At 68.3% G+C, this 20,448-nt stretch overlaps 3 protein-coding genes across 11 annotated transcripts in view; 1 reads left to right on the plus strand and 2 right to left on the minus strand.

Moving 5' to 3' along the window:
• Nucleotides 1-1,595: 1,595 nt before the first annotated feature.
• TBXA2R (thromboxane A2 receptor) lies at nt 1,596-8,903 on the plus strand. Of its 6 annotated transcripts, none has more exons than XM_075524284.1 (4): nt 1,596-1,798; nt 4,422-4,518; nt 7,065-7,975; nt 8,362-8,903. In XM_075524284.1, exons 3-4 carry the CDS (start codon nt 7,154-7,156, stop codon nt 8,629-8,631), a joined length of 1,092 nt encoding a protein of 363 aa, XP_075380399.1. In that variant the 5' UTR covers nt 1,596-1,798; nt 4,422-4,518; nt 7,065-7,153; the 3' UTR covers nt 8,632-8,903. The 6 variants fall into 6 exon arrangements, with proteins under 6 accessions (XP_075380399.1, XP_075380402.1, XP_075380397.1 ...); XM_075524282.1 differs by having other exon boundaries at nt 1,797-1,909; XM_075524281.1 differs by lacking the exon at nt 1,596-1,798 and adding an exon at nt 2,198-2,351.
• Nucleotides 8,904-9,065: 162 nt separating this feature from the next.
• GIPC3 (GIPC PDZ domain containing family member 3) lies at nt 9,066-11,873 on the minus strand. The gene is made up of 6 exons (XM_075524051.1): nt 11,473-11,873; nt 10,838-11,023; nt 10,317-10,497; nt 9,686-9,798; nt 9,375-9,456; nt 9,066-9,297 (listed from the first exon to the last, which is right to left on the minus strand). The coding sequence occupies exons 1-6, from the start codon at nt 11,728-11,730 to the stop codon at nt 9,146-9,148; spliced, it is 972 nt and encodes a 323-aa protein (XP_075380166.1). The 5' UTR covers nt 11,731-11,873; the 3' UTR covers nt 9,066-9,145.
• A 154-nt stretch (nt 11,874-12,027) lies between these two features.
• Nucleotides 12,028-20,448, minus strand: part of HMG20B (high mobility group 20B) — a 149,005-nt gene continuing 140,584 nt past the window's right edge. For 3 of the 4 annotated variants that reach the window (XM_075524360.1, XM_075524361.1, XM_075524362.1), the window contains exons 2-10: nt 18,078-18,149; nt 15,823-15,928; nt 15,344-15,547; nt 15,007-15,127; nt 14,838-14,890; nt 14,455-14,530; nt 13,939-14,154; nt 13,387-13,519; nt 12,028-13,177 (exon numbers count right to left, since the gene is read on the minus strand). In XM_075524360.1, coding sequence (XP_075380475.1) covers nt 13,165-13,177; nt 13,387-13,519; nt 13,939-14,154; nt 14,455-14,530; nt 14,838-14,890; nt 15,007-15,127; nt 15,344-15,547; nt 15,823-15,928; nt 18,078-18,115 — 960 coding nt within the window. In that variant the 5' untranslated portion in view covers nt 18,116-18,149 and the 3' untranslated portion in view covers nt 12,028-13,164. Of the gene's footprint in view, nt 13,178-13,386; nt 13,520-13,938; nt 14,155-14,454; nt 14,531-14,837; nt 14,891-15,006; nt 15,128-15,343; nt 15,548-15,822; nt 15,929-18,077; nt 18,154-18,557; nt 18,592-20,448 lie in introns of those variants that run through there. The other variant, XM_075524359.1, reaches the window with a different exon arrangement.

Below are 20,448 nucleotides of genomic sequence, written 5' to 3' on the forward strand. Positions count from 1 at the left end.
GTGGGAACTCGTGCTCAGGAGGCTCCCACGCCTGCCACAGCCACCCACGCGTGCCAGGGCGCAGCCTGCCCGGGGATGGGGGAGACCCCAACCGCCTCGGCCCCGCGCGTGATTCTCCTCGGCCCCCCGGCCCCATCCTGCCGGACGTCCCCAGGCCGGCGGCTGCGCTGGGACACATCCCCCGGCCTCTCCTTCCTGTGCGTTATTTAAAGCTGTTGAGTGGCTGCTTGGCGCAGGGGGGTTTCGGGGCCTGAGCTCAGCGCAGGAAGTGTGCAAAGGCCCGGCCAGGGATGGCTCTGGAGGAAATAGAAAAAAAAACAACAAACCCCAAAGCCAGTGGTTGGGTGCCCTCCCTGCTTAACTGCCTGGCAGAGCCCCCTGCTCACAGCCCCTCTCCCTCCTGGGCACACGCACACGCGGGGCGGGGGGACTGCCCCAAAATCGTCCCACTGTGTCCCCAGCCCAGACAGGGTCCATGTCCCCTCCTAGGCGCTGCCTTTTCCCCACACCCCTGACTTCGGTCCCTGGACAGAGCCACTGACCGGGCACGAGAGCCTGAACCCTGGGAGCTGCTGCGGCCGGGCACCCACCATGGCCGGTTCAGGGGCTGCATCCAGCTGAAGCCGAGGATGTTTTTTTCCAGCCCTGGGTGCTCTCAGTGCTCTTCTCCACGTCTCCTCTGTGTTTTGGGGGGAGCCGGTTACATTCCCCTGCCGTGTGGTTTGCCACAGTGCAGCCCTGGGCTGGGGTTGGGAGGCAGAGCTCCTTTCCGTTCCCGGAGAGAGCGGCAGCGGCTTGGCCAGGTTCACGCCAGGGTGGTGGCAGGTCTGTGCGGAGCCGCTTTTGGCAGCCCCATGCCCACATCCTCTCTGAGCGCAGCTGCACCCCGTACCAGGACAGCGGGAGGGTCGGCACACCTGAGCAGCATCCGGGCACGGCAGCCGGCTGCTGAGCTGGGTTCCGCTCGCAGCAGGGCCGCTCCTGCTCCCGGCACGCTCCCCCTGCCAGGGCCAGCCATGTTCCAGCTCCACAGGCTGCCCCTCCGGCTCCAACCGACTGCCACCACCCTCCCGGGCAGTCTTTGCTCCACACCAAGGGATCAAGGGACAGGGTCTGCAGCCCGGCAGTGGCAAGGCAGTGGCAGGAAAACCTCCTGCTCAGGCCTCTGAGCGTCGCCCGGCGGCCCACACACCCCGACCTCGCTGGCCTTGATGGGATGCTAGGTGCACAGGATGGCCCTGCATCACTCGTGGGCTCAGACACTCCCAGCGCTTCAGAGCTGGGTGGAGACACCGGTGCCGGGGACGGGCTCTGCCCTCCCCAGCGGAGCACAAAGAGCAGCCGTGGAGGCCATCGCATCCCCTCCTGTGGCTCCCACGCCCCAGCAGGACAGTGCCTGGGGACGTGCCACCCCGGCGAGCCTGGCAGGCCGCGGCTTTGGGCAGCACAGTGACACACCGAGCGCTGACCAGTCGGGCTGGGAAAACGCCCGGTGTGCAAAAACCCCCGGGCTGCATCCGGCCGCGTCCCCTGGGGCAGGGACGGCCGGGGCTGCGGGGACACCCGCCCACGTCTGCGTGGCTCCTCGGCCTCCTCCGTCCTCCTTCCAGGAGCCGCTGCCTCCCCGTCCCTGGGTCTCGGGGCCCCTGCGGGGTCAGCGGGACGTCCCCCTCCCGGGCTGGAGGACGGGGCCCCGCTGCGGTGCCGGCCCGAGAGCGCCGTGCCCATGCGGGTCCCGCCGGGACGGCGGCGGCACGGCGGGACCGACCCCCCCTCCGGACGCAGGAATCCGGCCCGGGTAAACAAATGAGTAACCCGGATAAGAGCCCGGCCCCGCTAAATATAGCCGGGGCGGCGCGGGGTCGGGGTGCCTCGGTGCCGGCCGGTTCTCACAGCCCGGCGGGGACAGGTGAGGCCGGGGGACGCGGCCGCTCGTCCCGCCCGGGGGCGCTGGCGCCTTCGAGGCCGGCGCGGGGGCTCCGGGGGCCGGCGCGGGGGCTCGGCGCGGGGGCTGCCGCCGGGCTTCGGGGCCGGGCCCGGCCGGGGAGGGGGGCGATGGGGTCGGGGGGGTCGGGGCGCGCGCCCCGCCGGGGAGCCCCGTCCGGAGCGGGGGAAGGGCCCGGCGCGGGGCCGGATCGGGCCCCTGTTCCGGGGGGCGCGGGGCGGGGCCGGGGGCGCTGCGAGCCCGGCCCTTCCCCCGCGCCCTCCCGCGGGGCCGGGCTCAGCCGGGGTGGGCTGAGCTGAGCTGAGCTGAGCCGAGCCGAGCCGAGCGGAGCCGAGCGGAGCCGAGCCGGGCTGAGCCGAGCCGGACCGGGCTGAGCCGCGCCGGGTGGGGTCCCGCCGGCAGCGAGGTGGGGCCCGGGTCGGCGGCGGGAGGGAGCGGCTGGTGGAGGGACCGGGGGATGCACGGCCGGGGGGGCGGGTAGCGCCCGGAGGGGCTGGGAAGGACAAAGAGCCCACAAGGCTGGGATGGACGGACGGAGGCGGATGGACAGACAGACCGCAGCGCCGGGACGGACCGGCAGAGAGACTGGGATGGACGGCCGGAGGGGCTGGGATGGACGGACGGACCGCAGGGCTGGGACGGAGGGACGGAGGGGCTGCGCGGGGCGGCAGGGCCGGCCGGGCCGGTCGGGGCTGGCTCAGCCGCCCGGGTTGCACAGAGACCCGAAGAGCCGGGGGGCGGGAAGCGGTGACCACACGGCGGGGGGGGGACGGGAAGCGGTGACCACACGGGGGGGGGGACGGGGACGTCGGTGCCCCCGCTCCCCTCCCGGCTGGCGGTGCCCTGGGCTGGGTGTCCGGGGCCGGCACGTCCCAGGCTCCCCCCGGCACCAGGATTTGCTTTCGGGGCTTCCCCCGCCGGGGCGGATCCTGCCCCTCCGAGGGGCTTCGCCAGCGCAGCCCCCGGCCGCTGCCCTCCCGGCTGCGCGGCGCTGCTGGGAAGGGCCGGGAACGGGCCGGGAACGGGGCTCTGCGGGGCGGCCGGCGGGGGCGGCCGGCGGCAGCTTCGAGCCCTCGAGATGCCGCGATGCTGCGGCCGGGGCAGCCCAGGCGCGGGGGCCCTGGCTGCCCCCCCAGGGCTGCCGCCTCGGGGGCACGGCGCTGCCCAGCCCCGGCTCTTGCACCCAAGGGCGCCCGGGGCGAGCCCCCAACCGCCACCGCCTGCCGGGCGCCGGGGACCCTGGGGACAGGTTGGGACGAGATGGGACAGGGACTGTGCTAAACCGTCCCCCAGCCAGCCCGGAGGGTGAGCGGGTTGGGGACCTCTGTCCGCAGCAGGGACAGACGAGGACAGCCACCATGCCTGGCAGGGACCATCCCTGCTGGTGTGGCACTGCTTCCCATGAATGTCCTCTGTCCTGGGTGTCCCGGGGGTGTCCCTGCCGCAGGCCAGGCCAGCTCCCCTGGCAGCGGGTCCCTTTGATGGTTGTGGATCCAGGGAGGGACACTGGGGCCCTGCCGGGCCCCCGTCCCCATGACATGGCCATTGCCTTCCCCGACGCAGCTGATGGCCTTGAGCTGATCTGCTGCCCAGAGAGCCCCAACCTGGGGGGCGGTTGGCAGTGGGACCACCTCCATCCCTGGCAGGGAAAGCTGTGCCCAACGGCGTCCCGGGGGACCACCCGCACAAGGGATGTCAGGCTGAAGAGGCAGAAGGCATATTGCAGAGAAAGTCCTTGTCCTTCCAGGACAAGGTGGGATGGGGCTGTGTCTGGAGAGGTCCAGCAAGCAAAGAGGAGGGACTGGACACATGAGGGACAAATACAAACGCCCTGCAGCATCTTCTGCACAGCCACCCTGCAGCCGAGGACTACATCCTGGGTGTCAGAGCCCAGGCTAAGGGGGCACGCGGGGTGCGGGGGAGTCGCTGCTGCCCGGTTTGGGGTCTCTTTGCAGGCGTGTGGTGCCCTGCTGCCCAGCAAACCTCCCTTCCCAGCCCCCCCAGCCTGATCCTGCCAGCCCCGTGCCCAGCCCTGCTCGAGGAAGCCTGGGGAAGCAATAGGCTGGGGCGGGAGCTGCACTGATAAGGAGCAGCCTCCCGAGCTCTCCATTAGCTTTCCCTTGCTAACCTCGGATGTGGCTAGGGCAGGAAGCGGTGCCCGGCAGAGGCAGGGCAGCCTGCAGTGCATCTGCGACGTAACGCTGACCCATGGGCTCGCACGGCATCAAGAACCCCATTAGCACCTGCACCGGCCCCCGCTGCGGCTGCCAGCACCTCTCAGCCTCCAGCAGCCCATTTCGGAGACAGGTCCTCTCCACCGGGATTTTACCCCAGCACCCTTTGCCTTTACTCGTGGCCAAACCCTCGCTCCCATGGGATCTCCGTGGGAGAGGGTTTCGCCAGATCTGGAAACCCCAAACCCAAGCACACGGGGTCGGCAGGGACAGGCACCGGGCTTAGGGTCTCTCCTCCGCAGGACCTGCCGTCCCCACACGCATCCTCCTGCGGTGCCCACCTGCGATGGGGGGAGATGGCGAGTGAGGAGCCCCCGGCCCCTACATGAACCCCTTCCCGTAAGTGCCTCTGGTTTGCTGTGGCGTGTGCAGGGTTCGGCTGGCTCCCAGGAGTGCTGGCGCTAAATGGCCCCTCTTTAATATTTGATTCCCTCTAAGTGCTGCGCGGTCCCAGGCTGGCCGGCCGAGGCAGCTCTGCGCAGGGCGGCACCCGGCTGCTCGGCCCCTCAGCCCGCCCCAGCATCGCGGCTGGTCCTGGGGCAGAGCCCCTGGTGTCCCCAGCCCTGCCGGCAACGAGCAGCGGGTGAGGGTCTGGGTCGCGGTTGCGCCAGGGCAGGAGGGGAGGACGGGGAGGGGACGTGGGGTTTGGGGTGTGTAGCGCGGAGCTGCCGGGGCTGGTGCGTGGTTGCCTGGCCATGGTGTCACCGCAAGGAGATTCCCCCTCTGGACACTGTGGGGAGAGGGTTCGGATCCTGCCGCACTGAGCTGGTTGGCAGCCAAGAGCATCCCACGGCTGTGGGTCCCCGGGCGATAGGAGCAGCAGGGCGGCATTGCCACGCGGGCTCCTGATCCTAAGCCACGCTGGAGCGAGCGCGGGGCATATACCAGGGCAGGGGATACGCTTGAGGACAGTGCTCCGAGAGCGTGGGCAGGCACGTGGCAAGGGACAGCTGGAGTGGGACCCCCGAGCCGTGGCACCCACGTAGCATCACCGTGGGGCAGGGGGGGAAATTTGCCGCCTCCCAGGGAGGCGAATCCCAGGGGACACAGGGAAGGCTGGTGGTTCCTAGGGGACCCGGAACCATCACACCGAGGCCTGACCGCGTGTCTCAAGGGGACCGTCACCTTCAGGGCTGCCGCTGCCATCCCTTGGGGACCAGAGAAAACAAACAGCGGCAAGTTTTCACTCTTGTCTCATGGAAAAAGCTGGGGCCATCCTGGTGCTGTGGCAGTGAATCACCACCGCGCTCTGCCAGCCGCCCGCGCCGGGACGTGGACGTAGACGGGGACGTGCCCCCACCGCCACCCTCGGCCCCTTCCCCACTCCCCAGCGGCCGCGGGGCCGATGGTGCAGCCGGCAACGGGGGTGAGGGCGGGGGTGCTGCCGTGCCGGACGGGTGCCAGCACCCTCAGCCCTGCAGCCCGCCTGGATGCAGCCCCGGAGGAGGATGTTGCAATGCCTGGCCCCATCCCAGCCCTGGGATGGACTGTGGGATCGGCGCGCGCCTCGGGTGTGCGCGGCGGCTCCCAGCCCTGCGGCCGCCCTCGTGCCAGGGGCCGGAAAGGGGGTGGCGAGCGGGGGGTGCCGGGCCGTGGGACGCGGCGCAGGGCTCGCTCGGGTCATGGGGACGCAGAGGGGGGCCGGATGCAGGATGAGCCGTTGGGTTGGTGCCAATTGGGGCTGGCTTGAGGTTTGATGTGGGGACGGGGACAGAGGGCGGGTGGCAGTGCCACCCTGCACAAGGGGGAGGCAGGGGTGCGGGGGGGCACCGCAGCGCGGTCTTCGCAGAGGCAGCGGGTCAGGATACAGCTGGGCGTCCCACGGGGGCCACCGGGCCAGGGATGGTGTCAGCCAGCGGTGTGGGGACAGGGCAGACGGGGTGGCAGGGACATCCACAGCCTGGAGAAACGGGTCCCAGGAGGAGCGGAGGAGTCTGGTCCCTGGGGTGCCTGGTCCCCACTGTCACCATGCCTCTGCCCCATCCCACATCACCCCATTTGCAGCCTGGACTAATTAGCGATGGAGGCAGCAGCCCTGGGGCTTCCCAGATGCTGGATGCTTCCTGGCCCCGGGTCACCGCCCAGCAAGCCAGCGTGGCATCGACCGGGCTGCCCACGACCGCAGCTCTCCTTGTGCACCCTGCTACAGCCACCAGGCCAATGTCCCGGCGACAAACCCTCAACTCCAGCTGCCGTGGGGCCAGGGGAGGGAGAAGGGGGATGTCACACGTGCAAGCCAGCTGCCTGCCCGTGGCTGTGGGTTGCCTGTGGTCCCAGCACTGGGGGAGCAGCGCATGGCTTCAGGCGTGGATGTTCCATCCTGTGCCTCAGTTTCCCCACCACACTGCAGGAACGGGGCCTCTCCCCACTGAGCCGGGGGTGCAGAGGGGAAGGCGCAGGGATGGGGGGGTGGGGATGGGGGGCGGGGGTGGTGGTGTCAGGATCAGGCCCCGGTGCAGACGCCCTGTGCCTGCACGCCCCATCCCTCAGAGTGGGTCCCCCCGCCACGGCAGAGGTTGGATGTCCCCGGGGGTGTCTGGCCATGCCCTCCCCCGGGGCGGGGGGGGAGTCAGTGCCGTCAGAGCCAGGCTGCCAGTGCTGCACTTCACCAAACACCCACCACGCCGGATTACAGCCTCATGGCAACAGCCCCATGTGGCTCGCGGCCGGGGACGGTTAATCCCGGCCAGCTGCGGGGCTGGGGCCCTCCGCGCCCGCTGCCGCTGCCGCGCCAAGAGCGGTGCCAGCCCGGCCCACGCTGTGGTCCTGGTGCGGTGTCCCCCTCCACAGCTCGAGGGGTGCCCCACGTTTGCAGGCTCACGGTGGGTGATGGGTGGGCTTGGCCACGGGGGACCACCCCTAAACCCCCCTCCTTGTCCCCACAGGGCAAGGCAGGATTGGTGTCGGCACCGGTGCGGGGCACACGCCATGGAGCTGAGCCAGGAGGGTGCCTGAAGCTGCCAGAAGCAGTGCGATGGGGTGGGGGGATATGGAGCCCCCCAACAGCAGCGCGGCTGGCCGGTCAGACACGTGCTTCGGGGTGTTCAACGCCAGCGATGGCCGCAACAATGCACAGACCAGCATCACCTCACCCTGGTTCTCCACCGCCTTCGGCCTCATTGGCCTCTGCTCCAACCTCTTCGCCCTCTGCGTCCTGCTCAGCTCCTCCCGCAAGCTGTCCAGCCGGGCCCGCTCCTCCTTCCTCGTCTTCCTCTGTGGGCTGGTGGTCACGGACTTCATGGGGCTGCTGGTGACGGCCTCGGTCATCATCCCCTACCACTTCATCAAGTTCACCTGGGCCAAGGTGGACCCTGGCTGCCACCTCTGCAACTTCCTCGGCTTCTCCATGGTCTTCTTCGGGCAGTGCCCGCTGCTGCTGGGGGCCACCATGGCCGGCGAGAGGTTCTTCGGCATCAACCACCCCTTCTCCCGCTCCACCAGCATCTCCAAGCGTCGCGCCTGGTCCATCGTGGGACTGGTGTGGGGCTTCTCCTGCCTGCTGGGGCTGCTGCCGGTGCTGGGGCTGGGGCGGTACACGCTGCAGTACCCCGGCTCCTGGTGCTTCATCACCCTCCTGCCCGACACCGGCAACGTCGTCTTCTGCCTGCTCTTCGCCCTGCTGGGCATCTTCTCTGTGCTGCTCTCCTTCATCTTCAACACAGTCAGCGTGGTGACGCTCTGCCGTGTCTACCATGACCGGGAGTCAGTGCAGCGGCGCCGGGACAGTGAGGTGGAGATGATGGTGCAGCTCGTGGGCATCATGATCATCGCCACCATCTGCTGGATGCCCCTCTTGGTGAGGCCCTGGGTCTTGGTGTTTCCCCCCCACCAGACACCTCCTGGCTCTTGGTGTCCCACCCCACGCTCCTCCTGGTGAGGTCCAAGGTCTTGGTGTGCTTCCCCCCACCACGTCCCCTCCTGGTGAGGCCCTGGGTCTCAGTGTCCCCCTGCCGCCACTCTGCGCCCTGGGTTGGCACCTGGGTGATGGGCTCTGGGACTCAGCGCCGCTCACGGGCAGAGCGGATTCTCCCTGGTAGCAGGTGCCCCAAAGCAGCCTGGGGCCCCTCTCCAACAGGCTCGACGCCCAGCCTGGACCCTCATCATCTCCCCCACCCCGGGGCAGCTCACGGCCTCTACGTGAACCCCCCCCACTGACACCTTGCCCCCTTTCCCCCCACACAGATCTTCATCGTCCAGACGGTCCTGCAGCAGCTGCCGGCCAGCGGCCGGATCCAGATGCTGCCCATGGAGACGCAGAAGATGCTGCTCATCTACATCCGCATGGTCACCTGGAACCAGATCCTGGACCCCTGGGTCTACATCCTCTTCCGACGGGCCGTGCTGCAGCGCATCTACCCCAGCCTGCGCCCCCGGCCCTCCATCCTCTCCCTCTACCCCGTCCTCAACCCCTCCCTGCGCCGCAAGTTCACTGCCGACTCCGTCCTGCAGTAGCGGTCCCGGGGACAGGCACCAAGGCGGGGTGACAGGGCATCCCCCATCCCACCCCCCCAGGTTAATTAATTGTCCCCATCACCTGCATCCATGGGCTGTCCCTGCCCCCGAGCCCAGTACCCGAGGGGGCGCAGGGCGCACGGGGCTGCTCCCCCCTCCCTGTCCCCAGCTGAGTGACCCCCCCCCCAATAAAACACAGCTTGTGCAGCTCTCCGTGCCCGCTGGGGGTGAGCACCCGGGGGGGGGCCCAGCCCTGCTGCCGGCCGGAGCAACAGCCCTTCTCCTCCAGTCTCTGCTTTAATGAGCCGCGGCCGCTTCCCGCCACGTTTTGGGGGTGCGTGAGGGGGTCCTCGGGGAGGGGTGCTGTGGGTGCCCTGCTGCCCCCCCCAACCCAGGCGCAGCTCAGGAGGGTGCGGGGGGGCAGGATGGGGACCCCCACTGGCACCGCCAGCCCCAGGTGGGGTGGGGACGCGGGGAGGGGGCGCAGGCAAGGGGCACCGCTGGCCCCCCCCAGCTACTCCTGCCCCCCCTTGGGGTGGCAGACGGCCGCCCACACCTCGGCCACAAACTCCTGGGGGAAGGCAAACTCGCCCAGCACCGAGTCCAAGCCGCGGGCGAGCTGGGCCACGCCGGGGCTCTCCTTCGCCGCCTCCACCATCGTCGAGGCTGGGGAGGAGGAGAGGCAGGGTCAGCGGGGGGCGAGGGGCCGGGGTGGGCACCCCCTGCCCGCCCTGCCCGCTCACCCAGCTCGCTGTCACGGATGCCCATGTAGCTCTCCAGCAGGTCGTCCACCCGGCGGGCAGCCTCTTCCTCCGAGGGGCTGGGCTGGGGGCAAGAGGCCCAGTGGGTGGGTGCCAGGGGGTGGGGCACGGCCCAGGGACCCCCCACTCCCACGGAGCTGCGCCCATGGGTGCTGCACGCGTGGGCACCCAGCAACGCGCCCGATGCAGGCGCGGTGCAGGGTTCACCCAGGGGCATGGGGATGCTCATCCCCACCCCGGGCAGGGTATGAGCGTCCGTGGGCTCCGGGTGGGGGTCTCTGGGTGGGTCTTACCCCCTCCTCCAGCGTGGCCGGGCCTTGCGCCCGCATCCGCAGCGTTTCCTTCCCGCTGGCCACTCTGCCTTCACCCGGGGACTTGCTGTGCCGCGTCCGCTGCCCGATCATGTCTGCGCCCCAGGGTGGGGGGGCGAGGGGGCGGTGAGGGTGCAGGCAAGGGCCTGGCACCTCCTGCCCCTCGTTGCCCCCGCCCTGGCCATCACCCAGCCCCAGCCCACGCATGTCCCAGCACCCCGGGGGCACCGCAGGGTGAGCCGTGCATGGGGAGGGGCTGCTCACGGGCAGCACGGGCGTAAGGGACACCCATGGGTGCAGGGTGGGCACGCACACGGTTACAGGGTGCTCGTGGGTGCCCAGAACAGTGCGCACAAAAGGAGTGGGTGCGCCCGCAGGGAGCACAAGCAGGTGTGGGGACCCCCTGGGGAATGCCCACATGGGTGCCATGCAGGGGTGCTCCGGGGTACTCACAGGGTGGGGGGTGCAGGGTAGGGGCGCACACAGGGGTGGTGGACCCTGGGGGGGACCTGGTCCCTGGGGAGGGGGCTGCAGGGCAGGAGGGCCACAGGGATCAGCTCCTCCCAGGGGTCCCCCAGTCCCCAGGGCAAGATCAGGGGGACCCCCGACTCACCAAAGGCCTTTTTGGGCTGCACCAGGCGGAGGGTGAAGGGCTGAGCCCGGGGCAGCTCCCGCAGCATCCGGGCCACCTCGTAGTGCCGGCAGCCCACGATGGTGTGGTCATTGATGGCCTCGATGCTGTCGCCCACGCACACCGTCTGGATGCGGTTGATGATGCTCCCCTCCTTGATTCTCTGGGGACCGCGGAGGGGGATGGGGGACACACAAGGACAGGGTGGCACCACGGGAAGGGCAGGCAGACAGATGTAGTCCCCATCCCACCCCGCACAAAAACACCTCCGTGGTCCCACGTCCTTTATCAACTGGGTCAGGCAGAGAGGGTCCCCCCAAACTGCACCATGGCGGGGGAGACCCCCAGGGCCAGGGTGGACCTGGGGGGGGACTGATGGGAGGGGGGAGTCGGGGAAGGAGCACGGTCCCAGGGATGGGGTGCCAGCAGGGGACGTCACCCTGCGGGGCCACAGCCCCCAGGGCTGCCCCCGGCCCCAGCATGGCCCCGCGGGGAGGGTTCACCTTGATGAAAGCGTAGCCAGCCCCGTTGTCCGTGATGGTGAGGCCAAGCGCGTCCTCCGTCTTGGTCACTTCCACCTCCTTCGTCTCGCCTCGGACGTGGGCGAAGATGAAGTCCTCCAGGCCGATCTGTCCCCCCAGCAGCTTCTGCATGTCCACTTTGTGCGTGTTGAGTGTGCAAAAGAGGATCTGCCCCAGGGAACACCATCACTGGGGGCTGGGGACGCCCCGGCAGGGCAGGGGGGCATCGGTGGTGCCGGGACAGGAGGAGCTGCCAGAGCAGAGGGGTCCAGGGACACCCAGCCTGCCCGGGGACCCAGCGCGGCACTGTCCCCGGGGGCCTTTCCCTCAGCTCCAGGCTACGCAGCAGCTGGCATCAGCCAGAGAATAGGCAGCCCCAGATCCCTGCCCACGTGCTGGGGGGGGAAACTGAGGCACGGAGCCACCCAACCACTCCCCAGAGGAGATGAGACAGCCCTGAGATTAAAACGCTCGTTTCCGGGTCATTTTGGGGGCTGCATTTGCAAGCAGCTGGGGACCCGTGGGAGGGCTGGCCACGGACGGTGCCACGGGGTCTGCGTCCCCCGCTTTGAGTGCAAAGCCCCCTCCCTGCGCCCCGGCAGCCACAGCCCCCTCACCTCGGTGGGCGAGATGCTGAAGACCTCAGCAATTTTGGCGTAGAGCTCCTTGACGTTGGTGAAACCCTCGATGCGCCCCGTGGGGCTGCCGTGGGCCAGCTGCGTGTGAAACACCAGCCGAGGGCGGGCACGGGGGGGCCGGGGGGCCGGGATGCTCTCGGCAGCGGGCAGCTCGGGGGTCCCCGGCTCCTGCCCCACGCCGTTCTCCATGGGGCTGCCCTCCTGGGCCTGCCTGCCGTGCCTGCCTGCCCGCCGCATCCTGCTGCCACCACCGCTGAATTATAGATGGGTGCTGCCTCCCGGCTCGGCCGTAAGGTGATCCCCGGGCCTGGGAACTCGATCCGGCGGCACAGGTCACCCACCTGGGATCGGCTGAGCTCTGCCACATAGGAAGGGCCCCAAGCAGGGCTCCCAGAGCCGGCTCCGTCGCACCCTCCCCAGCTGGGGTTGGGGGCTGCAGCAACGAGCTCAAGGCCGTCGCCCTTGCGACACACCCCAAAGCCCCCGGGAGCAGCTCTGAAGCTGCCTCTGAGCACGAACACACGGAGCCCAGGCTGGTTGTTTCTCCCACGTTTATTTGCTCCCATCTCCATCCCAAGCCAAGCGGCCACCAGGAGATGGCAACCAGGAAACTCATCTACAGAGCACAGACCTCGCAGGCGAGAGAGGAGCGGTCGCACAGCAGCCCCGGGTTAAACCCAGGGCCAGATCAACGTAGTGCTAGTAAGAAAATAAGACACTCTCTAATTACACAGTCTGAGATTAGCGACAGGCAGCCCCGGGGACGGCCGGCCCCAGCACAGCACGGCCAGGACACGGCTGCCGTCACAGTGGTCCCACGATGCAGGACGGGCTCGGGCAGGGAGGCAGGAGCCGAAAGCCTGTGCGCTGCCCCACGGGCTCCCTGCCATGGGGAGGAAGGGGTCAGTCCCGGCTCCCCCTCCGGCATGAAGATTTTTTTTTTTTTGCCTTCACCGCTGCGGAGGGCAGGAGCTGCCCTGCCTGGTCCCAGAGGCGTGGGGGAAGGAGAGGTGACAGGCAGGGTGACATGGGCAGGGGGCTGAAGGCACCCAAGGGGGAGCAGCGAGGGGAAGCAGGAAGATTAAATAAAACAAGAGGCGGGGGAAGGAAGCCTGCCACCAGACCCGCTGCGGGACAGGGCACCAAGAGGCTCCCCGGGCTGATCTCGGGGCCAGGAGGCAGCGCCGAGCCCCAGGGGCTCCCAGGGCGCCCGGCTGCCTCCCCTCCATCACAGGCCGGTTAACAGCAGCCCCTGGGTCACCCTGAAGAGGCTGATTCACTCCAAGCCGGCGACTCGCAGGCACCGCATCTGCCACCGGACAGCCTTCGGGGAGTCTCTGGCTTGGCAAGGCGGAGCTGCAGGAGCTGGGGAGCTCACAGGAGAGCGGGGGGGATGCTCACGCCCACCGCTGACCACCTGGCCCCGTGCTGGCTGGGGTCTCTCAGCCCTGTCACTGCTTGGTCCCCAGAAGCCGGAGGTCCTCGGAGATGGTGCAGCTGCGGGGCCCAGCCGTGCTGGGGCTAGGGGGGTCCCAGCTCACTTCTCCAGCGAGGTGCATGGGGTGGAGGGGGAAGCAGCCGGACCACCAGCAGAGACTGTCCCTTGCGTGAGCTCCAAGGGACAGGGCCGTGGTCCGGCCGGCCCCAGGCTCCGGGAGGGACTGGTCCTCTTCACAAGTGTTCGCTGAAGGGGGAGGAAAGCAAGGCTGAATTACGGAGGGTTGGCTTCTCCCTCCCACAGCTGCCTGGAGCAGCTCCGAGCCCTTCTCTGCCCACACCTTCCCTGCTCGGCTCCTGTCGCCCACCCTGCCACGGGCTGACCCAGTGGTCCCAGTACTCGCCAGGACACGAGGGCTCTTGGGCGCCGGCCCCGGCCAGCCCTGCCCAGCTCACCTGGCTATCCGGGACAGGATCTCTTTGATGCGCACCACCAGTTTCTCATGCTGCAGTGGGTTGCTCTCGATGGCGCTGTGCAGTTTGGCCATGTAGAAGTCCAGAGTGCTCAGCGTGGGGGTTTCCCCAGTGCCTATGAGGCGGCAGCCCAGTTAGCAGGGCCAGCAAGTCCCCACCCAGCCCTGCCCATCGTGCTGGTGACCGGGGAAGGGACCCTGAACACTGGGTGCCACCTCCTGCAGCAGGAGAGAGGCCACCCGACAAAAGGATTTGGGCTAATCTCTGGCCTTGCGGGCGCAGCTGGGACTACGGCTCAAGAGGACAGTTCCCAGCCTGCCCTACCCCGTTACAGGGGAGCCAACCGGCTGTCACATCCCTGGGCTCCCCAGAGCGCGCCCCAAAGTGCTCCAGGATCCCGTCCCATCAGCAGATGAGCATTTATCACCGCCCCATTGCCCCCACTTGTACCATGTGCAGGGCCTCAACCGTGCCCCTCCGTGTGGCCACCAGGTCCCAGCGGCAGGCTGGTCCCCACGGCCGCCCTGAACTCACCAGGGATGGGGAGGGAGGCGAAGCTGGCGGTGAGGGCCTGCCGCACGGACTGGAGCTGCTGCTGCAAGGCCAGGGTCTGTCTCTCCTCCTGGGCCAGCTCCTGCTCCAGCTTCTCCTTGGCACAGTTCATGCTCTCCGTGTGCTTCTGCAGGATGGCGTTCTGCTCCTCAAACTCCGTGTTCATCTTCCGCAGGCGCCGCAGCTCAGCCTCCCGGGCTGCCGGGACGGCACGGTGTCAGCAGGGGTGGCCCCTCTGGCTCATCCCAAACCCGACCCCTTCCCCAGCCACGACTCTTCCAAGAGGCTCAGCTCAACCCCCAGGCTCCAGCCAGGATCCGGTCCCTCTATCCAGCCTCACAAGGGACCTTTCACAGCCTGGATTTCACACCCGGTGCCAGCCGTGGTCCTGCCCCACGGCATCCAGGCTGCTCCAGCAGCGGCATTGCTTGCTGCAGCGATCCCCCAAGCAAGATGCTGCAGCGCCGGCAGCCCCCACCCCGCAGCCCAGCCCCTCACCTTTGTTTTGGTCCAAGAACTCCTCTGTGAAGATAGGCACGTCGAAGGTGGAGAAGGTGTCGCTGCACTCGCCAGCCTAGGGGACAGGAGGGGACAGATCAGGCAGGGCTGAGCCCACTGAAGGGGACGCTGTCTCCTTGGGGCCGGGCAGAAAGGAGGCACGGGGACGGGGCAAGGGGTGGCCCTGCCTGGGCAGGCAGGGAGGACGGGCAGAGGATGGCTACGCTTCAGGCTCTGCTTCAACGGCAAGTTGGCGCCTTGAAGCACAACCCATGATTCTCCCTCTGCCCAAACCTGCAGCCAGCCCGGTTCCCGTGGGCCGAACCCAGCGGTGCCACGTGCCTCAGTTTCCCCACACCTGGGTAGACCTGCCAGGGCCTTACCTTCTGCGGGTGCCCATTCAGCAGGGTGTTCACTGCCACAGAGCCCGCGTCCTCTGGAAAGAGGAAGGAGGTTACCCCTAGGAGCCAGCCCAGCACCCCTCGAGAGGTTCTGGCAGCACGTGGCCGGACCCTGGCAGCGATGCCAACAGCCACTGCTCCCACAGCTCACCTTTTTTGATCTTCTTCTCCTGGATCTTCTCCGTGCACATCTTGTAGGCCTCTGACTGCTGGTATTCCCGCAGCTCCTTCATGTACTGCTGCTTCTCCCGCTCCGCTTCGTCCAGGTACCGCTACAGTCACAGAGGGTCCTCAGCCTGGCCCGGCCCCAGGCTCCCCGGGGGGCTGCTGACCCCTCCCCGCTACTCGAGGCCCAGCTCCTGCTCACCAGCCCGCCTGGGACAAGCTCCCTTTGTGGAGCTGCAGCCAGGCAGCGAGCAAAGGGGTTTGGGGTGCAGGCTCCGGAGCGTGCTGCCCAGCCCTCGGGGGTCTCTCCTGCGGGCCAGTACCTGCTTCTCCGAAAGCTGCAGCTTGCTCCACTCGGCCCCCAGCATCTTGGTGATCTCCGGGAAGGGCAGGTCAGGATGCTGCGTGCGGATCTGCTCACGCCGCTCGTTCAGGAAACGGACGTAGCCTGTCACGGGGGCTTTGGGGCCGTTGGGAAGGATCTTCTTCCTCTTCTTGCCCTTGGGCCAGCCCCTCTTCTTCACCGGCTGGCACCCAGCAAAGGGAAAAGGACAATCCGGCATGGATCAGAGTGCACAATGCCATCGCGCCGGCAGGACACAGGAGCAGCCTGCAGACCCGTCCGGGCCTCCCGTCCCTCAAGAGAAGGTCTGGGTCTTTCTTCGGGCCATGGCCGCAGCCATGGGCTCATCCAGCTGCGCCTGGGCTGCTGAAGGGCAAGTGGAGGGACAGCCCCAGGCTGGGCAACACAGACCCCGCTCCCGGGGACCGTGCAGGGAGGGATGCAGGCACCGGCACTCACCTCCTCCTCGCCATGCGGCTTCTCGCCGCTCGTCCGTGCTGACTCTCCCTTCTCCTGCTTGATGGCCACCAGGAAGTTTCCATGCTGAGCTTTGCCCGTGGCATGTCTGCAGCCAGAAAGTACCCATCAGAAAGGGCTGGGAAACCACCGGGACTAATGGTGACACATCCCCCGGCAGCGCAGCCTCGCGCTCGCCAGATCCCCCAGCTCGCGCCCACCCAAACAGCCCCCAAACCCGCTACCAGCCCTGGAGTCCCTGTTCCCCTGCAAGGGGAGGCCATGGTTGAGCGATGGGGCTCGAGCAGAGCCCAGCACCGGGCGAGCAGGGCAGTCCTGGGCACACAAAAGCTGCCCCAAGGTCCAATGACGACCCTGGGACCTTTCAGTGACATTTGGAAGGGGGCCGGGAGCCGTCGGCACTGCTCTCGGGGGCAGGCGACAGCGATGGTCACATCCCTGCATGCCACCAGGGCCGAGGCGCACACCTCGGCGAGGAGTCCCAAGCAGCGCAAACCAGTTGATCCTCCTCTGCGAGGCAGGAGGAGCCACGGGGGTTTGGATCCTGGCGCCAGGGGCACCGCCTGGAAGCATCACCCACACCCTGGACAAGCACTGCCAGGGATAGGGAGAACCCTCAAGGCAGAGGATGAGGGCAGGGCGCCTGCGCCAGCTCAACTCGCTCCAGCCACAACCACTCCATCAGGTTCCTGCTGCCGGCGCCGCCACCGAGAGGCACCGAGCAGCTCTAACGCAGGGCCGGCGGCCCTGGCTCCCACTCTCCAACTTGATGCCTCGTCTTTACAGATCAGCACCTGCCTTCAGCGGAGGACACGGGTCCAGCACCCGGCTCGGCAGAGCCTCCCTGCCCCGGCTGAGCACACGGAGCCTCACTGCAGCATCACCCTGGGGCTCCCCGAGCCTCCCCAGCCCCTTCTCCAGCCAGCTCCGTCCCATAGCTCCGTCCCATAGCCTCTGTCCTGCTCGCACCCTCTGGTCCCCGACACAGCTCCTGCTCCATCGGAGCATGTCTGCTGGCAGAGGGTGGTCGGGCCCCCCGCATGGGGAGAGCCATGAAGGGCTCGAGCGTTGCGGCAAACAGCGCTCGCTTGGGTTTCATCCAAGTCACAAGACACGGTAACTAGCGCAGGGCCAAGCACAAGCCCCAGCAAAGAAAGAAAATGCTGCTGTGTACCAAAACCCAGAGCGATCCCGACCCGCTCGGGATGCAGCCCAGAATTTCTCTCGCCTGTTTGTCACATCACGTACCTGGTGTAAACCCAAATCCCTTCCGAGACCCCAACCTACCACTACCAGGTTATCACCCGTACGAGCCACCCTTGCAATTAATTTGATGGGGGTCCTTTCTGTAATCCCCCGGGGACACCCCCTGTAACCGCACTGGTCCTTGCGGATGGAGCGTGTGCCCAGCACAAGCTCTTCCCATTGGGATCCGAGCCTGACCAGCCGCCCTGCACCCCCACGCTCACACGAAAGCCTACGGGAAGGTGTGAGACCATCTCTTCTTCTATCTTCTGGGGGAAAAAAAACAAACCACAACATCCCTGAGGCTCCGCACGGGCACGGCCAGCCTTAGGCTTTCTTTATCAGCTCTAACAGAAACATTCCTGCCGATGCCCAGACAGCATCATCGCGCTCAGCCGCCACGGCCGGGAACAGGCTAACACCCTCCACCACCAGACGCCAGATCTCCGCCTCCCCCCTCCGCGATCCGGATTCCTGGCGTGCCTAAGGATGCTTTAAAAAGTAAAGTTATTTCAAGCAAGATTCCTCCTCTTGTCAGAGCCTCCCTCGGCCGGTTCGCTCTGGCACCCACCTCCCTCCACCCCAGAGGCGCTCCCCCCCCCCCCCGGCAGGCCCCACGGCCCCTCCGCCGGGAGAGCGGTCGACACCAGCTCGGGACAGCACCGCGGTTCACCCCGCGTGAATCCAGACCTCGCCGGCCTTAATCTCAGCAGCCGCCGCTGTCGCGCCAGGGCTCCCGTCGCCCCCTGCTAGCCGGCCCGGCCCGGCCGAGCCCCGGCGAAGGAAGCAGGCCGGCGAGGGCAGAGCGCCGCGGCCCGCAGGAGGGGCCGGCGGTCCCCGAAGCAGGCAGAAGGCCCCCGGGCTCGCAGGGCCAGACCGGCCACCCCTCAGCAAGGGACAAAGGCCCGGCGCCGGCAGGGGACGGGCCGAGGTGGAGCGGCTGGCGGCACGCGGGACACGGGGCCCCGAGCGCGGCGGGGAGCGGCACTTACAGCATCGCGGCAGGCAGCTGCTTGGCGCTGTGGGCCATGGCTCCGGGGCCGCGCGGCTCTGCTCGGGTCCGCACCCCTGGGGGACAGAGCCGGAGCTGGCAGCCCCGCCCGGCGGGGGACGGGGCGGGGGCTGGCGCTGCGGGAGCTCCGAGGGGGCACCTCGGCGGGACACCCCCGGGCCCCCGCCACTCCACGCTCCCCGGCCTGTGCCCCCCCCCCCCCCTCCCGCCCAAGCCTCCCCCCCCCCGGAGAGGTCCCTCCCTGCGGGGACATCGCAGTCCGTCCCCCCCCAAACGGCGTCTCCTCCCCGGCCAGCCCCCCCCCCCCCCCCTTTCGGTCTCCCCGCCCCCCGCCCGAGCCCCAGCCCAGCCCCCTCTGACCCCCCCCTCCCGTCCTCCCGGGCCCCCACCGCTGCCCCCACCCGCCCCGCCCCCCCTCATCGCCCCCCGCCGGGACCCCGGCCCCGGCCCCCGCCCCCACCTTCCCGGCGCCGCCGGCGTCCTCCACCGCCTTCCTCACCTGGCCACGCCCCTCTATTATTATGCAAACGAGAAGCCCGCCTCGGCGCCTCCGATTGGCCGCCCGCGCCGAGCCGTGGCGGGCGCAGCCTAACGCGGATTGGCTGGAACGGGTCACGTCAGAGGTAAGCGGCGGGGAGCGGGCGGGGCGAGGGGCGGGCGGGGCCGGCCGGCGCGGCGCGCGCGCGTACGTTGAGTTCGCGGCGCGCGGCAGGCTGCCCGCCAATCAGCAATCGGCGTGGGGACGGGAAAGTGCTGCGGGGAGGGCAGCGCCTTAAAGGGGCAACGACAGGGCCCGGGGGGCCCACAGCAGCCGACCCACCGTGGGTGCCCTCAGGGCTCACCCCGGCGTCCAGGGCGGGGAGCCCCGGGAGGGACCTCGGGGGGCTCCAGTGGCCCCAGTGTGCCCTCACTGCTCCTAGCGCCCCCAGCCCCAGTGATCCCAGCATCCTCCCATTGCTCCCAGTAACTCCAGTGCCCACCTCAGGGCTCTCCCAGTGACTCCCGTTACCCTTCCCCAGCGCTCCCAGCAACCCCAGTACCCCACGGCTGCTCCCAGTGGCCCCAATGCCCACCCTTGGGGTCCCAATGGCCCTGAACCCCCTCCCACTGCTCCCAGTGTCCCCAGTACTCCCCCTCAAGGGGGGACCCCCTGACCCCAGTGCTGCCTGTACTGGTCCTAGTGACCCCAGGCACTGCCCATACTGGCTCCAGTGACCCCAGTATGCACCGAATTGCAGGTCCCCATGATGCCAGTAGTCACCTCTGCGTCCCAGTGACCACAGCACTCCCCTCAAGGGGGGGGTCCCAGTGACCCCAGTACTGCCCACACTGGTCCCAGTCACCCCATGACCTACTCAAGGGGAGGTCCCAGTCAGCCCAGTACCCCCACGCTGTTCCCAGTGACCCCAGTGCTGCCCATACTGGTCCCAGTCACCCCAGTACCTACTCAAGAGGAGGTCCCAGTCATCTCAGTACACCCACACTGCTCCCAGTGACCCCAGTGTTCAGCCAAGGGGTGGGGTCTCATGACTCCAGTAGTCACCCCAGAGTCCCCATGACCCTAGTACTCCCCCCACACGGCTCCCAGTGACCCCAGTACTGCCCATAATGGTCCCAGTCACCCCATGACCTACTCAAGAGGAGGTCCCAGTCAGCCCAGTACCCCCACGCTGTTCCCAGTGACCCCAGTACTGCCCATACTGGTCCCAGTCACCCCATGACCTACTCAAGAGGAGGTCCCAGTCAGCCCAGTACCCCCACGCTGTTCCCAGTGACCCCAGTGCTGCCCATAATGGTCCCAGTCACCCCAATACCTACTCAGGAGGAGGTCCCAGTCAGCCCAGTACCCCCACGCTGTTCCCAGTGACCCCAGTACTGCCCATACTGGTCCCAGTCACCCCAGTACCTACTCAAGAGGAGGTCCCAGTCAGCCCAGTACCCCCATACTGGTCCCAGTCACCCCAGTACCTACTCAAGAGGAGGTCCCAGTCATCTCAGTACGCCCACACTGCTCCCAGTGACCCCAGTGTTCAGCCAAGGCGTGGGGTCTCATGACTCCAGTAGTCACCCCAGAGTCCCCATGACCCTAGTACTCCCCCCACACTGCTCCCAGTGACCCCAGTACTGCCCATAATGGTCCCAGTCACCCCATGACCTACTCAAGAGGAGGTCCCAGTCAGCCCAGTACCCCCACGCTGTTCCCAGTGACCCCAGTGCTGCCCATACTGGTCCCAGTCACCCCAGCACCTACTCAGGAGGAGGTCCCAGTCAGCCCAGTACCCCCACGCTGTTCCCAGTGACCCCAGTACTGCCCATAATGGTCCCAGTCACCCCATGACCTACTCAAGAGG

Source organism: Mycteria americana, chromosome 24, assembly GCF_035582795.1.
Source record: "Mycteria americana isolate JAX WOST 10 ecotype Jacksonville Zoo and Gardens chromosome 24, USCA_MyAme_1.0, whole genome shotgun sequence".
NCBI classification, from domain to species: Eukaryota; Metazoa; Chordata; class Aves; order Ciconiiformes; family Ciconiidae; genus Mycteria; species Mycteria americana.